Consider the following 19,169-nt stretch of genomic DNA (forward strand, 5'->3'; position numbering starts at 1 on the left):
CACATCTACCAACATAATATTAATATATCTATAAGTATATGCATGGACATATATACCAATATATATACTAACATATAATATGTCAATATATATACTAGAACATATACTTAGTAATATGTCAACATATATTCCCCCAGAGGGAATCTCGATTGGCAAGCCCATGAAAATGAGGTGTTATGATTAAAGAGATCAAGATTCAAATCCCCTCATCTGACAATTTTTTGTGGAGTGGGGCCTTCGTAGGCACCTAGGGGCTATAGTAATATCAGTTTGAATCGACCTCATGTCACGTGAGTACAAAATTGACCTAGTTTTCGATTCCCCTAGTCACAAAAAAAATGTGGGCAAGAATTTGTCGCCAAAATGGTGAGGAGCAGTGTATTTTTCATGACGAGCATTGGAAGGATATAGTGGAAATCTCTCAGGTGAAGGGAAGAGGTTCTCTGGATTCCAAATTTGGGTTGAGACCCTGTTCCTTTGGATTATTGACTATAGAGTGTTTAGGGAGTCTTCCAATGCTTGGTTGCAGGATTAATAACTATTTTCAATAAGCTTTGGACTCCTAGTTTAGGGTGGAGCCAATAAAATTATTGTTTCTTTGTTATTTTCAATGAGTGATGGTCTCTTGGTTTAGGGTGAAGCCATTGAAGGAATTATTATTAGGATGGAGGTGGTATAACTTTTTCATTCCTTGTATTAACTGGAGGGTGGAGATGGTATATCTATTGAATATTTGTATTAGTTGGTGGGTGGAGGCGATATAGTCTATGTATTCCCTGTTTTAGTTTGTAGTGTTGGTTATTTCCTTTGAGCACTCCTCCTCAAGCTTTGAGTCTAGCCTATATATGTGCATGTTATATAAATGTTCACAATGTTGTTGAAATTGTGTGTGTTAATAATGAGGAATGCTTATTTTCCTGTGTAAATGAAGAGGATGGCTAATTCATGTATTTATTATGATCTTGAATCTGTTCAATTTTCAGAGCATGAAAGGTGTAATTCTCTATTTATTTGGTTGTTCTTATCATATTAAAAAGGCTAGAAGTAGTAAGCCCTATGTTGTAGAACTATTGCAGGAAATTATGCCTTTCTTTTATGCATGACTATAATGTCTGGGATGGGCTTGAATCCAATTTAAGCTCAGAGGGATAGCCTACATATTCTAAGTATTAGAGGGGCCTTGATGTGTTTGTATATATAGATATATATGGTAAGCTCAACAGAGATAGCTTAGCCAAATGTCGAGAGTCCTCGACAAAGAATTATGTGTGTGTGTGTGTATTTGTCTATGTGTATGTTTGCTATAACCAATCTTAGGATGGAGTCACGAAATAAAATAAGTGTCGAAAGGAGAAAGGGGTTGAGATGGAGAAGCTTATCCAACAACTTATAGGAATAAATCCTTGTCTTGGGACATTGGGGTCTCGGACCTTGGGGAACCCTCGATTTGTGCACGAGCGCGGAAAGTCGAGAGATGGAGGCCAAAATAGAGCAATTTCCCAGTAGTTAATGTGAAGGGATCCTTGTATCGTGCCCGGGGTTGTGGATGGACCCCATATAATCAACCAATGATGGAAGTCATTGTATCAAGCTTTGACAATGAATATTGCATGGTTGCAAAGGATGAAGGCCTTAAGGCTGCAAAATGAAAAAAGTTGCCAACATATTTATAAAGGGAAAGTGTGATTTTACACTATGTATTAGGACTGGTGCGACCCAAGACAAGTGGCATGGTAAGGTTTAATCATGATGGGGTCACACCACGGTGACATTCCACATGCCAACCGTAATTGACCATATCGAAGATTCAAGGGGCCCAAAATCAAGTGGCACATGACACTCTCGGAGGAGGCCACGTGGATGGGATGACATCAGCATGACATCATCTTGGTCCTCAATCGGTGATCCGGATTTAAATAGGAATGCAACAAATTACAGAGATAACCATAAACACAAAGATGCAATAGAAATAATACTTCATTTCATTAATGTAAAATATTGAAATATGCTTACAAACAGAAATGGAAATAAACCAGCTAGGGCGATGGTAGCTTATCTCTGAGAAGAGATGTGGCAGCTACATGCCTCTGAACTGTGTTACAATGAGGCTCAAAGGCCTATTTATTGTTGAGAAATAATGGAAAACCCTTAACATCCCAAAACCTAACCCTAGAAGATGAAACGCCAAATTGTGGGCCCCGTTTTGGGTAAGTTGGTACATCAACTTCCCGGGGTCGTAACTTTGGCACCCGATCTCTATTTGATGCGTACAATAGCTTGTTAGAAATATCTATCCGAGCACTACAACTTTGGGAAGAGCAACATTCGTCCATGGACCCATGTTTCTCCCATATTTCCCAAAAAACGTCGTTTAGGGCCTCAAAACGGCTCCAGAAGTTCAAGACCTGAAAAACTACTAAAAATAGTAAATTGTGCTACAATTACAGAAATTGAAAAACTTAAAGAGACAGTTGTGGGGGTCTAGGTGGGATAGGTGGGTGGCCACCAACATCCACCTGGATCATTCCTCCCCCCTTAGGAAGCAATGATCCCCATTGCGTTGAGTTCCTCCATCTGCTGAACTTGGTCCCTGGTGAGCTGTTCTGCAATCTCTAATGTGTCCAATAATGGTGGGAAGCATGGTCGAGGGCGTTCCACATTGAACACTAGGTGTAAGCAAAGGAATGGAGGAATGTTGTGCTCCAAAGCATTGTTTCCCATAGCCTTGGTAATGATGTAAGGACCATGTCGGAGTGGTCTGAGCTTCTGATGGGTTCTGGTAAGGCATTTTTTCTGTCGATGCAACCAGACTTTGTCGCCCACCTGAAACTTGTGTGGTACCCCTGTGGGTGAGGAGAAGTTGTTCCTGTGTTCTTTCATGACCCTATCCCTCTGCTTCTGCTGCTGTGTGGAGGAACCCTTTGCGAGGGTCATGGATGTGGCGATGATCTTCCCCTTACCTTGGGAGCGAACCAGACAAAAAATGAATTTCCTAGTCTGGGAGATGAGCTTGCTGCCTTTCTTAGCAGTGATCAAAGAAGTGGCGGTAGGTGGGGCTACCTCCGGTATTCTGTATAATGAATTACCCAAAGAAATAATAACAGCACAAGGCCTTAATTCATACACAGCATGTTGCCTCCACAAGTATGGCTGGCCTAATAATACATCGCAAACATCCAGAGGTGTAACATCACACAATACCTCGTCTGTGAAAGGTTTGATGCTGTAGGGAAGGCGACACTATTGGCGAACTCGGAGATCTCGTCCTTGGTGAAGCCACCCGATATTGTATGGTTGCAGGTGTGTTGTAGTTAGTAGGCCCAACCGCTTCACGACCTCTGCTGAAATGAGGTTCTTTTGGCTGCCACTGTCGACAATCAATTTCAGCGGCGAACCCTTCACCCACATCTGTGAGTGGAAAAGACGCTCCCCCTCCTCTGGATCTTCGGGCTCATTCTTTTGGATCTTGGCGATGGAAACAGTGGCGCTGGGCTCCGCATCAATAATATGCTTCCCTTGCCATTCCCCTTGTCGGGTTTTGATTCAGGATTGGGACATGCATCTAATTCGGAAGCCTTCAGTTCGGCCACCAGCGACTGCTTGGTCTGACACTCACTTGTGTTGTGAGTGGGGCTCTTATGGAACTCACACCACTTTCCTGTGTCCTTCTTCGACTTCGTGGTGTTGTTCTTTTCTTGTGGCTTCGGCAGGCTGTCTTGGGTCACTCCGCCTTGGCTTTGTCCTTTGGTCTTCGGATTCGCACATCCAAAGTCTCTCTTCTTCTGTTTAAACTTTTGTTCGATCTTGAAAGCGTATCGGTACGTCGTGCTGAGCAAGGAGATGTTTAGGAACTCCATCTCTTCCTAGATGTATCTGTGTAGGCAGTCGCGGTATTTGAGTACCAGATGTAGCTCAGAATCTTTTTTACCCAACTGTGTGCGAAGGGCATGAAAAATGTTTGTGAACTCCGACACATCTTGGTTCTATCCCTGCCGCAGCGTGGTCCACTTTATGTATTTGTCCTCATAGCTTTTGACAAGGTAGTACTGCTCCTTGATCGCATCCCGGAAGGAATTCCAAGTGGGTGCGGCTGAGAACAGTGAGTTCGTACTTTCATTCTTTTGCTCGCAGTAGGTTTCCCACCAGTCCTTGACGTGGGGGGTTGCTTTGAGAAGAGCGAAAACAATCTTTTCCTGACTCGAAAATTCATGAACATAAAAATAACCCTCTAGCAGATTTAACCATTTATCTACAGCATCTGCATCTATCTGACCCTCGAATATGGGGATTTCAAAATTAACTTGTACCTTAAATGGTGTGGCATTTCCAGAGTAACTGTTGGAAGCTGATGCGTCGCCTCTGAGTAGCCGCTGAAGGATCTACGCAAAGTTGTCCATCATCACGTTCCTTTGTCGCTCGAGGGCTTCTTCGATCAAGATTTTGATAGGATCTCCTACCCCCTCATCTTTCTTTTCGTCCACCATGGGAGGTCGTCGAGATTTGCGAGGCTGGTCTTGCAAAGGTTCGACCAGTTCAAGCCCTAACTCCTTATATCCTGACCTCATTGGGGACATGCAAAGAAAAAAAGAGAAAGAGCAGACCGCTCTGATACCACTGATCCGGATTTAAATAGGAACGCAACAAATTACAAAGAACCATAAACACAAAGATGCAGCGGAAATAATACTTCATTTCATTAATGTAAAATACTGAAATATGCTTACAAACAGAAATGGCAATAAACCAGCTAGGGCAATGGTAGCTTATCTCTCAGAAGAGATGTGGCGGCTACATGCCTCTGAACTGTGTTACAATGAGGCTCGAAGGCCTATTTATTTTTGAGAAACAATGGAAAACCCTTAACATCCCAAAACCTAACCCTAGAAGATGAAACACCAAATTGTGGGCCCCATTTTGGGTAAGTTGGTACATCAACTTCCTGGGGTCATAACTTTGGCACTCGATCTCTGTTTGACGCGTACAATAGCTCGTTAGAAATATATATCCAAGCACTACAACTTTGGGAAGAGAAAAATCAGTCCATGGATTCATGTTTCTCCCAAATTTCCCAAAAAACGTCGTTTAGGGCCTCAAAACGGCTTCGGAATTTCAGGACCCGAAAAACTGTTAAAAATAGTAAACTGTGCTACAATTACGGAAACTGAAAAACTGAAAGAGACAGTTGTGGGGGTCTAGGTGGAATAGGTGGGTGGCCACCGACATCCACCTAGATCAATTGGGCTTTATGCATGCATGTGAGGGTCAGGGTGAGATGGATGGGCTAAGACAAGAGTAATTTTCCAGCAATCGACAGGAAAATTATCATCATGAGGTATTAGACCTCGACCCTCGACGGTGTAATGGAGGATCTTCACAGATGTTCGAAAGGGGGCAAGGAGAGATTAAAAGGGAGACACTAACAGGAAGACTTTTCTCGAAATTAAAATTATAACCCATCATCCCGGGACCTCAGGGTGGTAAGTGTTATACACAATATGGCAAGGGGCTTGAAGAGACGATGCACGGTATACATGGAATGGCTGTGAAACAATCCTGTGGGGTACCCGAGAAGGTTAATGATGTGGCAATGCCACTCGGGCAAACACGGCTACATGAACCTCCCCTAGAAGGTGGAGGGCTTCCACGTGGGTGACATGTGGTAGCACAATGCTGACATGGCTAGAGTTTAATGATGTGGCTTCAAATAGCCATATATTATGATTCATGAGTCAATTTTTGAAAAAATGTATATAACTGAAAATGTATCAAGAGCCAAATGTAATGGTGGTGTTATTTTCTTAGTTTTGAGGAGATTGAATTTTAAGGAATTTTGAGACCCAATTTCCATGATAAGTCTATTGAGGTAGGGTTTTATGGAAATAACACCCTCTTATGTGCTTAGGATGGTCTATGGGGTGTATGGAGGTGTTACAATATCCAATAGGCATATATTTCAGCCTCATAGTTTATACAGATGTAGATTGGGATAATAGTGTTGATGATAGAAAAAACACCTATTGGGGAACCTTCATCCTAGGTGGTTGTTTAGTCTCCTGACCCAACAAGCAACTAACTTCAATTTACTTATCCATAACTAAAGCAGATTATATTACACCAACATCATGTTGCACTTAGGTCTTATGGATGAAGAAAAATATCAAGGATCTTCAGGAATATTGTGATAAATTTGTTCCCATTATGTGTCATAATACCAACGCTATTAATATCTCTAAAAACTTTGTTATGCACTCAAATACCAAGCATATTACCCTCAAATATCACATTCTCAGAGAACATGTTATAGATCAGACTGTTAAGTTCGAATACATTCCAACAAATGAGCAAGTTGCATACATATTCACCAATACTATTTCTAAAGAGCCTTTTGAATATCTTAGAAAAAGGTTAGGAGGGATATCTCCTTCACTTGAGGGAGAAACCCACTAATTTTGCTCGTTCAGTTCTCTAGTTTTCAAATAAGAGGTCTTGTTGACAAGGGGATCTTAGATGCAATCAAAGGAGAAATAGGCAATAAGAGGAAGTCATTTTTTTGTTAGTTCGATAGAAGATATTGTAGCTAGAAGAAAAATCCATTTATGTTCATCAATATCAAGGGGGGAAATATGCATACATAAGAAGAGATAGTAGACAAGTGGAGTCCTCATTTCAAAAATGATGTAGCCATGAACAAGAGACGTTACAACCAGATTTAGTATTGGCATAAATGCCAAAGTGGGATATTGTTTGAATTATATTGCCATTGATCTCAAAGGAAGTATTATGTGTTGTCATTGACGTAGGTCAATGCTAAAATGTCATTGATGTCTAGGAAATTCCATGTGTTTGCATTGATTGTAGTGTTATTAATGAGAAAAGAAAGGAAAAAAGGAAATATGGCCAAACCCCAAATTTGTTAAGGATTGCGCAAGTTTGAAGGGTGCATTGTCGACTAGTCAAGATTAATGACCAATATGGATTGTTTCGAAGCCTTCAATGTGATCTCCAGTTAACATGAAAGGGGAAATCCCTGAATTTTTTAGATAGTGTGCATATTTGTTGGCCATATCTTCATTGTGCCAGGATCATATAATGAGGGTCCATTTCAGGACCTAATAGATTATCCACTAATTAACTTGTTTGGGGGGGGGGGGGGGGGGGGGCGTTGATATGTCCCTCGGGTTTTAAAACACCAGGACACGTGCGAGAAACCTAGGCATATTTGGGGGGGCCTAGTAGATTTCAGAAACCAACATCGATCCCCCATTTGACACATTGTTGATGTGATGTGACAGTGAGGCCTAATCGATTTCAGGCCGATGTGATGGGAAGCCAAACCCAATAGGAAATAGACAAGTGGAAACTAAGTGGCATACAGAAGGATCATTTTTAGCATATTATCATCATATAGTTGGTAGCATGACATAGAGACAAATGAAAATGTTAATGATATGACAATGTTGATGACATGGCAATGTTAAAGGTAGATTATGAAGCAAGTCAAAATATCTAAGTCCACATTCATATTCAAGCCCCTAAAAGACTCATATACCAAATTCATTTGGGTCCACATTCATATTTGAGTATCCAAATATCTGGTCAAATGTCATAGTACCTTTTCTCTGGAAAACCCTGATTCTGGATTCTTACATTGGCTAGTGGATGTACAAGTGGTGCCCAATTAGCACACAAGTGGTAGAACAACACTAGATAAGTGGCACTGATGCGGAAAAATTGATAATGTGGTAGCCTGAGGTGGCAACATGTGGCACTCATTTTTTTCCTTTTTGGATGACTAACTAGATGGTTTATGAATGACATGTGGCAAAAACATGTGACACGTTGAAGTTTTACTGTGTTACACATAGTAGATGTTGTGGTAGGCTTCGAGTTTGGTATTCGTATGTCTAGAAATATGATCATACGACATTGGAACCCCTTCAATGAACTCAGACTCGTGATTCAACGTCAATAACATAAAATAATTTGAGATTCTGAGTGCTTTCATGAGTTTCCTTTTTAAAAGGGATTGATTACTGATTTTTCAAAACAATTGTTTAGATTTTGGCCTTGGAATGTGCTCATGATGGCTTGGTGACTTAACCCCTAAAGGTAGGGTCAACGATTGGGTAATATGAGTAATTCGGGCCATTCAAATATCCAACCCCCTTTAGTATTTTCATTTTGGTGTGCGAAAATTGCTTAAGCACATGGTCTCAACCCATGGTTTTTTGACAACTTATGGTATTAGCCCCATAAGGGACTCCAAGGCACCTTATCTGCCTAGATCTCATTTATACTTATGCCAACCCATATCCGAAGCATATTTTTGTGGCCCTTCATCAAGCCATTCACATATAAATAAGTAGATATGGAAGTTGCAAGTGTGAAAATGGAATTGTGTAATATGTAGAACATCTAATGCAAAATAGAAGAGTTGAGAAGTTTGAAAATATGTGAGGAAGAATACAAAGGAGTTTAAGGATGAAATTTGATGAAGACGTTTAGGGTGTGGGGAGCCTATCCATGAAACAAAGTGTAACTGTCAGAGAGATAAAGTGTTGTAGCTAGCAAGAAGAGCACTATTGAAAAACTTTGTGGTATGTAATAATGTTGTCTAAAGTGAACACATTGAGAAGAATATGCTTGTGTTATAGTAATTAAGGGTGTTGTTGACTAGATGAACAAGAAGTTGATTGAATCTCAAAAAAATGAAGTTGATTAGTTCTGAATGGACCTATTGTGGAAACTCGAGATGTTGATAATATATAGGATGGCATATGTTATTTGATAATTTGCATGGTACTTTTATGATTGTATTAAGTAAATGTGAGAAACTAAATATGGATTTAGATATGCAAGTTATTTAATATTTCAAATCCTATTTGTTGTTGATGAGGCAACTAGAATGTGCTAACCAAAATAGCCATAGAAATTAAATGTTTGGTAAAATACAATAGGCATCAATCCATGAGAAGTATCAAAACACCTATTTCATGATACATTTCAAATTGTCAAGACTAAAAAAATCATAAAAATTAACTAAATTCTAACTTAATTTTAAATTATTATTATTATTAAATAATATAAAAAGAATCAATATATAAGTTAAACATATAAACATTTAGAAAAGCATGTAACAATATCCTTAACCCTCTCACTTTACCATCTAGAGTGTTAACCTATAAATAAGCATACTTTGTTACAATACTATGTGTTAATAACATGGCTTATCAATACCACATGCCCAAAAAACCATAACGCATTTCATATGATACTTGTTGATATAACATATGTTTTAATTAATCAAATTAGTTAGAAGACCAAAGGACTATGACTACTTCTGAGATAAATTTATCCTACTACTAAGAATATTCTAGAATATTACATAGAGATTAAATCTCTACCATTTACCTAATAATTATAATAATTAAATTAAAACTATAAAAACCTTATTTTAAAATAGACAAATCTATTAACATAATTAAGAAAACAATCAATCTATTGATTTCCAACAAAAATCTACTTGATGACTATAGTTCACATTGAACCCTTCAAATGTTGAGAAATAAAAATTAGAAACCTTGAACCATGCTAATAGACAAAATGATGCAACATGCATTTGGAAAAATACACGAACATCCCCAAAAATATATAAAAAACCTCAGAGACCTTTACCTAGAGAGATCAATTGAAGCCAGATGTGCATCTTTGTCTCTTGGGATGTGTTTGGCTTTAAATACCTCAAATCTCATATGCTACATAGGAGTGGGAAATATTTACACCTACCTCATATCTCATATGCGACAGGGGAGTGGGAAATATTTATACCAATTTATATTGTTGCATGTTAGCATTAATAAAACAATTGGCAATCCGATTGAGATTGATACCTTTCAACCTTTTTCAATACTTAGATATTGTGTTTTTGCATAAATGTGATACCATGTTTGCATATATTTCTGCGGATGCCTTAAAAAGGAATGCCAAAATAGTTAAGCTCAATGGAATATATTTATCAATGATGCAAATCATGTAAGACAACCTCAACGATTGACAATGGGATGTTGAATGAGATGGAAAAATATGTAAGAAATCACTGAATATAATTAAATTTGGTGTAATTTGTGCAATCAATTATTAAACAGAGAATAAAGTGATTCAATTGCTTTTTTCATAGCTGACCTCTTTTAAGAGTACTTCACATATCATAATCACACTTAACAATCCTTCCAAAATTATCATTTAAATGGCCCTACCAAATGCATCTTTTAACATTGCTTCATAACTAAGCTTATGTAAAAATTAGGCTAAGATAATCAAGATACAATAATAATAAAAAATGCATAGAATATTTTATAATATGAAATAGATACTCGATGCAGATCAAATTTTTCTTGCACGAGATTTTTCATGTTACAATTACATAGTTATGTGAAACATTCAATCCATGAGTTAAAGACATAATATTTGTCAATTTCTTTTATGTTGCAACATAAGATTGTGATCTTGTGACTTGTAAATGTTGTAGAGAGAATTTCATACACCTTTTGAGCTACACGTATACACCTTTTGAGCTAAACGTATAAAGTCAAAGTATATGTTTGTCTATGCAGCAAGGCAAGTGAGAGGAGTAAATTCATTGTAAATGATCTCAAATTCAATTAAACCAGTGACAACATTCAGTGACAACATTCCTCAATAGTGACATCAAACTTAACATCAAAATTAAGATAAACGATATTGATTACAATTATGTTTATGCTCAAATTGAATATTAGGGAGAATTTTGTGTGAAGTCCATAATGAGGCTGTGATAATTAAAAGAAATAATCTTAAACCCAAGAAGGATTGATTTCAACTGTTTGACCACTATATTTCACCCTGCACTGAATCCAAATGCAACCTTGTTAACTTTTACAACACAATCTCCTTTTCTCTCAAGATAATGCAATGTTCGACCATGATTTTTCTACAAATGAAGTGAAAGTGATACAATTGCATTGAAATAAAAACCATGGCAGAGTGGGATGACCAAAAAGGAAAACTAACAGAATGGCAAAACAAGGACCACCTTGTCATTTACTGGTGAATATAGTGCAGATCAGTAAGCTATGAACAAACCTTGCAAGCTCCACTTCTACATCCTTACGCTATCGGGAGTGGCTATCCATTGAGAGCATCTTCAAGTGGAATCTATTGTGCTACATGCCCATCATCTCTTACATTATAGACTCTGATGTTGGGAGAAGATTTTTCGGCCATACAAAAGCCACGGGTTTCATGCCATGGCAACAATGCCTGATCTCCACTACCTCTTTAAGAAAAATCCAGTGGAGGGATGGTTGAAAAAGATTGGGAGCAGTGATATCAATCTTGGGGATATACAAGGATTGAACTAGGGTCACCTTGGGCACTACTATAATAGGGGACGATGTGGACGCTGGTGTGCAAGAGGTCGGGCTTATCAATCCCAGGACAAAAATGAAGCAGAGAACCATTGTGCCCCTATTCAACAAGTTGTTGCAAAAATTCTTTGCTCAATTTTTCAACTTGAAATCCCAGGTTGGTCCAGATGTAGCAACATTGTATGCATTTAAATTCATGTCTTATCCACCACTTGCATTAGCTTGTGGGAGTCTGAGCTATTGAGATGTCGACATTGGCGGTATGATGGGTATGTATGTCATAAACAACAAAGATAGAGAGGGGCCAAGCTGGCCACGTCGACAAGTCCAGAGAACCTGCAATCGAGATAAGTTCGACAAAAGTCCAGTGGGGTCATGATAACTGTGACAATCAGGTTAGCAGGACAACTATGCAAGAAAGATGTGTAAATATCAAGTTAGCGAAAATTAGGGTAAAAATTAAAATCTTAATATAGAAGAATCACTTCAAAAGAGGTAAACTTCCAAAACACCCAAGGATGATGATTTTCCGCAGATGCTTCCATCTTGATAGCCAATCTCATCATAGTGAATGCCACCATTGTCATTATAATTCCAAAACTAATGGGATATGAGACGAAGTATTTAGCAGGGTTATATTATTTTTGGTTTTGAGTCAAAAAGCTTTGACTTATATTAAAACCAAAAATTGCTATAAAAATTTAGTAATGTTTTTTAAAAATTATATTAAAACAAATATTTGAAAATATAAAATTATTTTCTGACTTTTTAACAAATGAAATTTTTTGTTAATTTTTATGTGGTTTAAAATACATTTATCATAAAAATAATTTAAAAAATAAATAAATAAAAAATAAAAAATAATAATTATACTTTAGAAACCATTGTCATTGAAACAAACAGAGTCTTCAACATAAAAATCTCACCACTTGCTCATAATATTTCGACATTAAGCCCTAACAAACACTATTCAAAAGTGGTGGTTATAAATATAACCATAGTCAACCTGGAGAGAGTAGTTGCCTGCCCCATTTTTTACTCTTAGAAGAGTTGGTGTCTAGCATGGCCGAAATCCTTGTGGACAACTGGATTGACATGTCATGATATTTAATGCTGCTTTTGACGTGAGCATGTACAAGGACTGCACATGTTGTAAATATTCGTTGAAAATAAGTAGCGTGCTAATGTGCATTAAATGAGATGGGGTTGAGTGGGTGTCTAACACGACTGAAATCCTTGTAATATTTAATGTCGTTTTTGACATAGGCATATACAAAGACTTCACACACGGTAAATATCCGCTAAAAATAAATAGCTTGTTAATGTGCATTAAGTAGTATCGAATTATCTAATAGTAAACATACACAACTCATGCTAAAAATAAATAGCTTGTTAATGTGCATTAAGTAGTATCAAATTATCTAATAGTAAACATACACAACTCATGCATATTTAATACTTATTAGCAAACTACTTATTTATTGTCATAAATATCGATGGGACTTCTTTATTTTGCAAAAGTCTTAAAATGAAACCTGGGGCAGGCACTTATTGGTTCACATTCGTATAACATACTTACAATTGAAGTAGGGTGTGGATGTCTACTTTATATTTATATTTATATTTATATTTATATTTATATTTATATATATATATATATATATATATATTTAATTAAAAGAATAAAATTAAAAATAAAGAATTAAAAAAATCGACTTTTCCAAATATTTATTTCAATGATTTACGACAACTTTATGTAATGCTTACGTGGCATTAAGGTCTTTATATTTAAGACTGTTTCATTTGATACCTTTGATGATAGATTAGATTGTGAGGTGAAACAAGAAAGCGTATTCCGTTTGTTTTTTCATTTTTCTCCTGATGTGAAACAGGTACACATTATAGAAATTATAATTTTTCTATAGTACACATATTCTTTCATCACAAAAGTATATATATATATATATATAAAAGGTACACATTATAGAGATTATAATTTTTGTATAGTACACATATTTTTTCATGACAAAAGTGTAAATATATATATATATATATATTAATTACTCAAGTAAAATAATTTTAACATAATTAATCATAATTACATTTTATGATTTTGTTAGTGTGTAATTAAAATGTATCATGATTTTAATCCTATAAAATCAAAATTTTATTTTATTGAAATTTTTTATTTTAGAGTTTGTGGTTTTGTTGTTTTGCTTAACTAATTTGTGAGTTTATTGAAACTTTTTATTTTAGAGTTTGTGGTTTTGTTGTTTTTCTTAATTTATTTTTGAGTGGGATCTTATATTATAGTTAAAAAAAATTATTTTAAATATTAATTTAAATTGTAATTTTTATGTATTATTTTTTTTAATTAAAATATATTTTTTTTTATCAATTTTGTGATTTAAATTTATAATTTTAATATTTTTAATTAAAAAAATTTATAATATTTTTTTGTTATTTTAATTACTAATGATTTTTATTATCAATTACTTTTTACATAAGTACTACGACTTCTTTGCTTTGTTTGGTTTAAAACCCAAATATCTATATAGCTATATTCCAATCGAAATTTTGGACAGTTAAAATGGAGACTTTAAATTTCACAATTTATGGTAAAATATATCCATTTTTTATCAAGAAAATTAAAATTCCACACTGCGTTATTTTATTTCATATTTTCACCATTCTAAGTTCGATTATTCATTAATGTGCTTGAAAATCCCACATATTTTGGTTAAATTTAGATTCGATTACTCGCTAACGTGAATCATCTATGGTCACTAAGATCCCGGTTTTGGCTCAAAGTTCAGTGGGAGGCGACTATTATAGGAGAAAGACGGGAGAAGCGTTTGGGCATTACGGAAAATCAGGAGAGAGGTGACTGTTGGAAATTGACGGCAAGAACGACTTTTGGCAGGAAAAGGATGGGTGCCTCCATCAATCTGACAATCCGTCTTTTCCAATCGCCCTTTCTAACTACTACACCTCTCGCCAACAATAGTGCCTCCATCACCGAGCAATCCATCCTCCAACTATTTCCCTACTCCAAAAAGTGTTAACCCAACATTCGTCTCCTCCTCTGTTATCATGTGTAGTGGTCACATCTCTCTAATCATTTCCCCTCCCATGGGTATAACACTCTAAACTCCTTTGGTCCCTTGGTGCTTCATTGCCACTTCTTTGAGGAGACGGTATTTTGTTGTTGGCTATGGATCTTATTTTGTTTTGTTTTTTTTGAGATAGTAGCTATGGCCATGACTCATGTAGTTTTTTTTGAGATAGTAGTTATTGTCATGACTCATGTAGTGAATGAGGAGTTGAGCATAGATTTGTTTTAAATACGGATCTAACATGAGTTGTGAGGGATCCAATTTCTTCATGTGTAATTCTTTTTTTTATGAACAGACATTAATTAAAAAAAATTGTATAATTATTTTTTATTTTTATTTTTATAAATTTTTGTTTGAGTCTACATTTTCAAAATTTCAACTTTGATGACGCCATAGTGTTACACATCATACTGGGTTGTAAAATGAGCCTCTCTGCTCAATGATGTAGATGGAAGACGTTAATGGAGGAAAACCTTAGTTGGGTACTTGTAGGTCTCAACATATTGTCATAGAAAGAAAAAAGCATCCCTATGAATATATTATTTTATAAATAATTAGTTCTCTAACTTTGAAAGCATCCCCATGCCTTTTTTCATTCTCCATACTACTGAGATTTCATTGGGAATAATAAGGTACCATTTGTGTTCATATTGTGGATATATATTGAGGAAAAAATGATTTAAAATATTGAGCATATAATAGGGGTAAATGACTTTTATATTGGAAGGTATAAAAAATGGAGCTCAAAGTTAATGGAAAAATATAAAAGGGTATAAAAAAATGTTTATGAAAAAATGGATACCTACAATATCTGAAAGTAGGGGTTTTTTTAATTTTAAAGAGGTATTGGGGTCATATTTGTAAGGGGTTAAATAATATGATTTTTAGAGATATTTTTCAATATGTAGTCAACTTAAGGGTATTATTTAGTATGTCACAAAAACACGTGATATGTGAAAGGTTCATTGAGTGAAGCCCCCATGACATATACAAAGTAGATCGCACAGAGCATGATGTAATAGATACAAGATCCCATTGTAATGTGATAAAGAGAGCATATGATCCAACTATGACAAAGGATACACCCTATAGAGCCTTCATCAGACAATGCAAAAAACCTAGAAAGATTCCAGTAGGAAATTAGTTCACATAAAAATTGACAAAATTGGATGAAGTGGGAATAAAAACTAGTAGTGACAAAGGAGACACCCTGTTGAGCACTCATGAGATGGATAATGGATATGGTATTAAAATAGGTATTGCAAAACATATGCTTCACTTGTTGAATTGAGGCTTCACTTACATTTGTCATTGTATATATACCTCCTCTCCATGATCAACGACTAAGAGATAGCCCACTGCTTCCTCTTCTCTCCATAAAATTGGTTCCATGGAATCCCAATTTCAAAAGAGACCATTTGATTTGTATATTTGAAACATGGAAATAATTTTAAAAATGTTTAGGGTCAGTGTTATGGTGATATATCCAAGAATAAGGTAAAATGAGGCAATTAAGTATGCATTGTGGATTGCCCAAGTGGCACAAGGAAGAGGATGAAGAGAATGGTTACATGTAATAAATCATGGTTTTCCAACTAGCTCATCAATCTCAAGCTTTTTATTGAGCTTCATTTTCATTTTTTATGTCTATAGTGAGGTTGTAAATGATTAAAGAATTTGTTTAAAAAAAATCTTGTTGAGCCATTTTCTTATTTTTTTTTTTTAAGGAAAATACGCTTATGACCATACTTATTTTTATCAAAATAACAATATTATGTGGATCAAATTATGAACATAATTTATATATTTAATTGAAATCAATAAAACTCTGCAACATAAATTATTATTGTTATTTAAAATAATGTTTAACTTTTCAGGTTGTTATTGTAATATTGTATTTTAAAGATTAAGAATATGAAATTTTACAAACCAAAAGGCCATCATTTTGATAAAAAATTTTTTTACCAATATTTAGTTTTCATTTCATACAAGTCTTTGTATTAGTCGGCGCAACCAAAAAAAATTAAAGCTATGCCACTGATTCCCTGGTATTAAAAGCAGAGTTCAATTTACTTTAATAATTTTTAACTCTTAATTTTTTGTCAAAATATTTTATGAAAACCTATTTTAATTTAATATTTTAGAAATAGGAAGTTTAACACCTGGATGGAAAGGCATTGGTCAGTTTATTCCGTTCCAAGAAAATTCTTTCTATGATAGAATCTGAATCAAGAAATGATCCATTTAATGTTTTAAGTTAATACCATGTCAATTCCGATATAGCCCAAAAAAACAAAAGAAAGGAAAAAAGAAAGAAAATAAAATTTATTAATGTCAATGACGTAATTACCCAATGATGCTTGCACTGGTAACCCCCGCAATTTAACTACTCACAATTTTACCTGGAAAATCGGTCCAAGCAAGCAACCTCGAGCAAAGGTTTGCCGAGCGACCTTTAGCGTACATGTAGGTGATGTCAATATGGGTCAAAATTGCGTGACGGCCTCCATGACTAGTCTGGTATGTATATTATGACATCCTTATGGGAATAACTAGCATTTGCACCAAATGTTGCAAAGGAAACGCCGTAAGGCATAAATTGAGGAACAATTCCGACATGGGAATGGGAAAATGTACATAAGACGCAGATATGTAGCATAAATGAGATTCTAAAGATGTATAAATTGAAGTTTATTTAGGGTGCTTAAGTCTATATTTTTTTTTTAATTATTGAATTAATATTGCATATAAATCTCATAAAATTCAACCAACTTATAATTGAGACCTCTGATCTCTAAGTTTGACTTTGGGTCATTAACATGGTAATGCACTGTCTCAACCACTAAACCACATAACAACAAACAAAAGACTACAAAATGTTACGATCATTACTATAGTAAACCCAATGACTCTACACACAATAATTTATTCTGTACTCGAAGAGAATATTGCTTAACCATATCAACAAAAAGATTGCAAGGTGGAAAGCATTATGCAGAACAGAATCTCTGTTATTATAACTTGTAAGTTGTAGCATTGTTCCAACCAATAAAACTATCTTCACATTTTGGAAGATCAAATGGAAATAAGTTTTGAAGAATTCAATAAAAAACGTCCAAGATCATTGGATCACATGATTAATGGTACCCTGTCCTATGAATCTAATATTTTTATGCACTTACAATTAAGGGAGAAAACAAGGTCCAAACAATGTATACCACAGGGACCAATAAATAGTATATTTGCTAATCCTTGCTAGGATCAGAAAAAACAACATTACTTCTCCTTAAATCCTTCACAATCAAATTATACAATTGTTGTACAACACAAGGCCCATGTTGTTGTCAATAGTTCTGATTGAGAATGCAACCAGATTCCTTCAATCTCATACAGTGATTAATGCACCAATTATACAATTGTTGTACAACACAAGACTCATGTTGTTGTCAATCAAGCAATAGTTCTGATCGAGAATGCGCCAGATTCCTTCAATCCCATATAGTGATTAATGCATCAAACACAGATGTACTAGTTGCAACGACTTTTATATCATTTTGCTAATGTTGTCATGTCAAAATCAATGTGATACAATTAAGTCACCTTTAAGAAGAACCTCATTGCAATTTCTATACAAGGATGTCTGTCTTATCATTACTCATTCTAATTTCACCTCTTTTATTGTCAGACTTCACGAATTAGCCTCCAAATGCTTGCTTCATCCACAGACCAGTCAATTACCTTTTATAAATATTTTGTTTGAGCATTGGAACTCAATAACATTTACAAAATTATAAAAAGTTTATCTCCAATCAATTTCTTTTCTTTTCTTTTTCTTTTTCTGATTTCCACTTATTATTGTTATATAAATATCTAAACTCATTTTATAATACTTTAAAAATAGAAATTTTCAGATATTATAATCCCTAAATCCTTTCTTCCCATTCTTAATGACTTTTGCAATTGGAAATAGGGCTTTGCAATGAGGTTCCCTCTGCATTAAACTCTGCAACTGACCCACCACGGTTAGTGTTGGAGTCCTTGGAGTCCAAGGACCCTCCAAGTGACAAGAAAGAGTCTGGGCTCCCGGCTCTACGCCGGGCCTGTACATTATTACTGGAATCTCTTGTACTTGTTTTGGCAGATCCTATTTTGGGTGTTGAACATCCAGTTCTGCCCTTAAATATAAAGGAGCAAGCCAAAAGTATTGCACATGAATGGAAGTCGAAGATAAACCTTGAAGGTGGTGTTGCCAATGGCAATTCGTTGGAGGCCCAGGCCTTCTTGCAACTTCTAGCTGCTTTTGGAATTACGTCAGAGTTTGATAAAGATGACTTATGCAAGCTTGTTCTTGCAGTTGCACGGTGCAGGCAGACACCTGAACTCTGTCATTCCCTTGGACTTGAATCAAAAATGCCAAGTTGGTTGGCTGGTGTTCTATAATGTTAGCCTCAGTGGCTAGGCTGGCAAAATTTCCATCCATTTTGGTAGATAGGTTTTTTGTTGTTTTTCTGGCATTCATGGCTAGCTTGGTTTTTTTGAGGGACTGGTGGATTTTATCAGTATACTTGGTTGTGGCTGATTGAGTTGAAGATAAATTTTGGTAATCCTGGTTGTAGTAAACCTTCCCAACGTTTTTTGTTTAGTCCAG

General features: G+C 35.6%; 1 protein-coding gene across 1 annotated transcript; it reads left to right on the forward strand.

The window, feature by feature from the left end:
* The first annotated feature begins 5,518 nt into the window (after positions 1–5,518).
* LOC149254132 (FRIGIDA-like protein 3) lies at positions 5,519–18,961 on the forward strand. Its single transcript, XM_089454690.1, has 2 exons — positions 5,519–5,645; positions 18,492–18,961. The coding sequence occupies exons 1-2, from the start codon at positions 5,519–5,521 to the stop codon at positions 18,959–18,961; spliced, it is 597 nt and encodes a 198-aa protein (XP_089310816.1).
* The last annotated feature ends 208 nt before the right edge of the window (positions 18,962–19,169 follow it).

This window comes from Pinus tabuliformis, chromosome 7 (genome assembly GCF_031772625.1).
Source record: "Pinus tabuliformis cultivar Carrire ecotype Pingquan chromosome 7, CPIR1, whole genome shotgun sequence".
Classification (NCBI taxonomy): domain Eukaryota; kingdom Viridiplantae; phylum Streptophyta; class Pinopsida; order Pinales; family Pinaceae; genus Pinus; species Pinus tabuliformis.

Coding starts and splice junctions, on each gene's coding strand:
- LOC149254132 (XM_089454690.1), top strand. CDS start 5,519: ATGCACGGTATACATGGAATGGCTGTGAAACAATCCTGTGGGGTACCC. Junction 5,646..18,491: donor AGAAGGTGGAGGGCTTCCAC/GTGGGTGACATG, acceptor AATTGGAAATAG/GGCTTTGCAATGAGGTTCCC.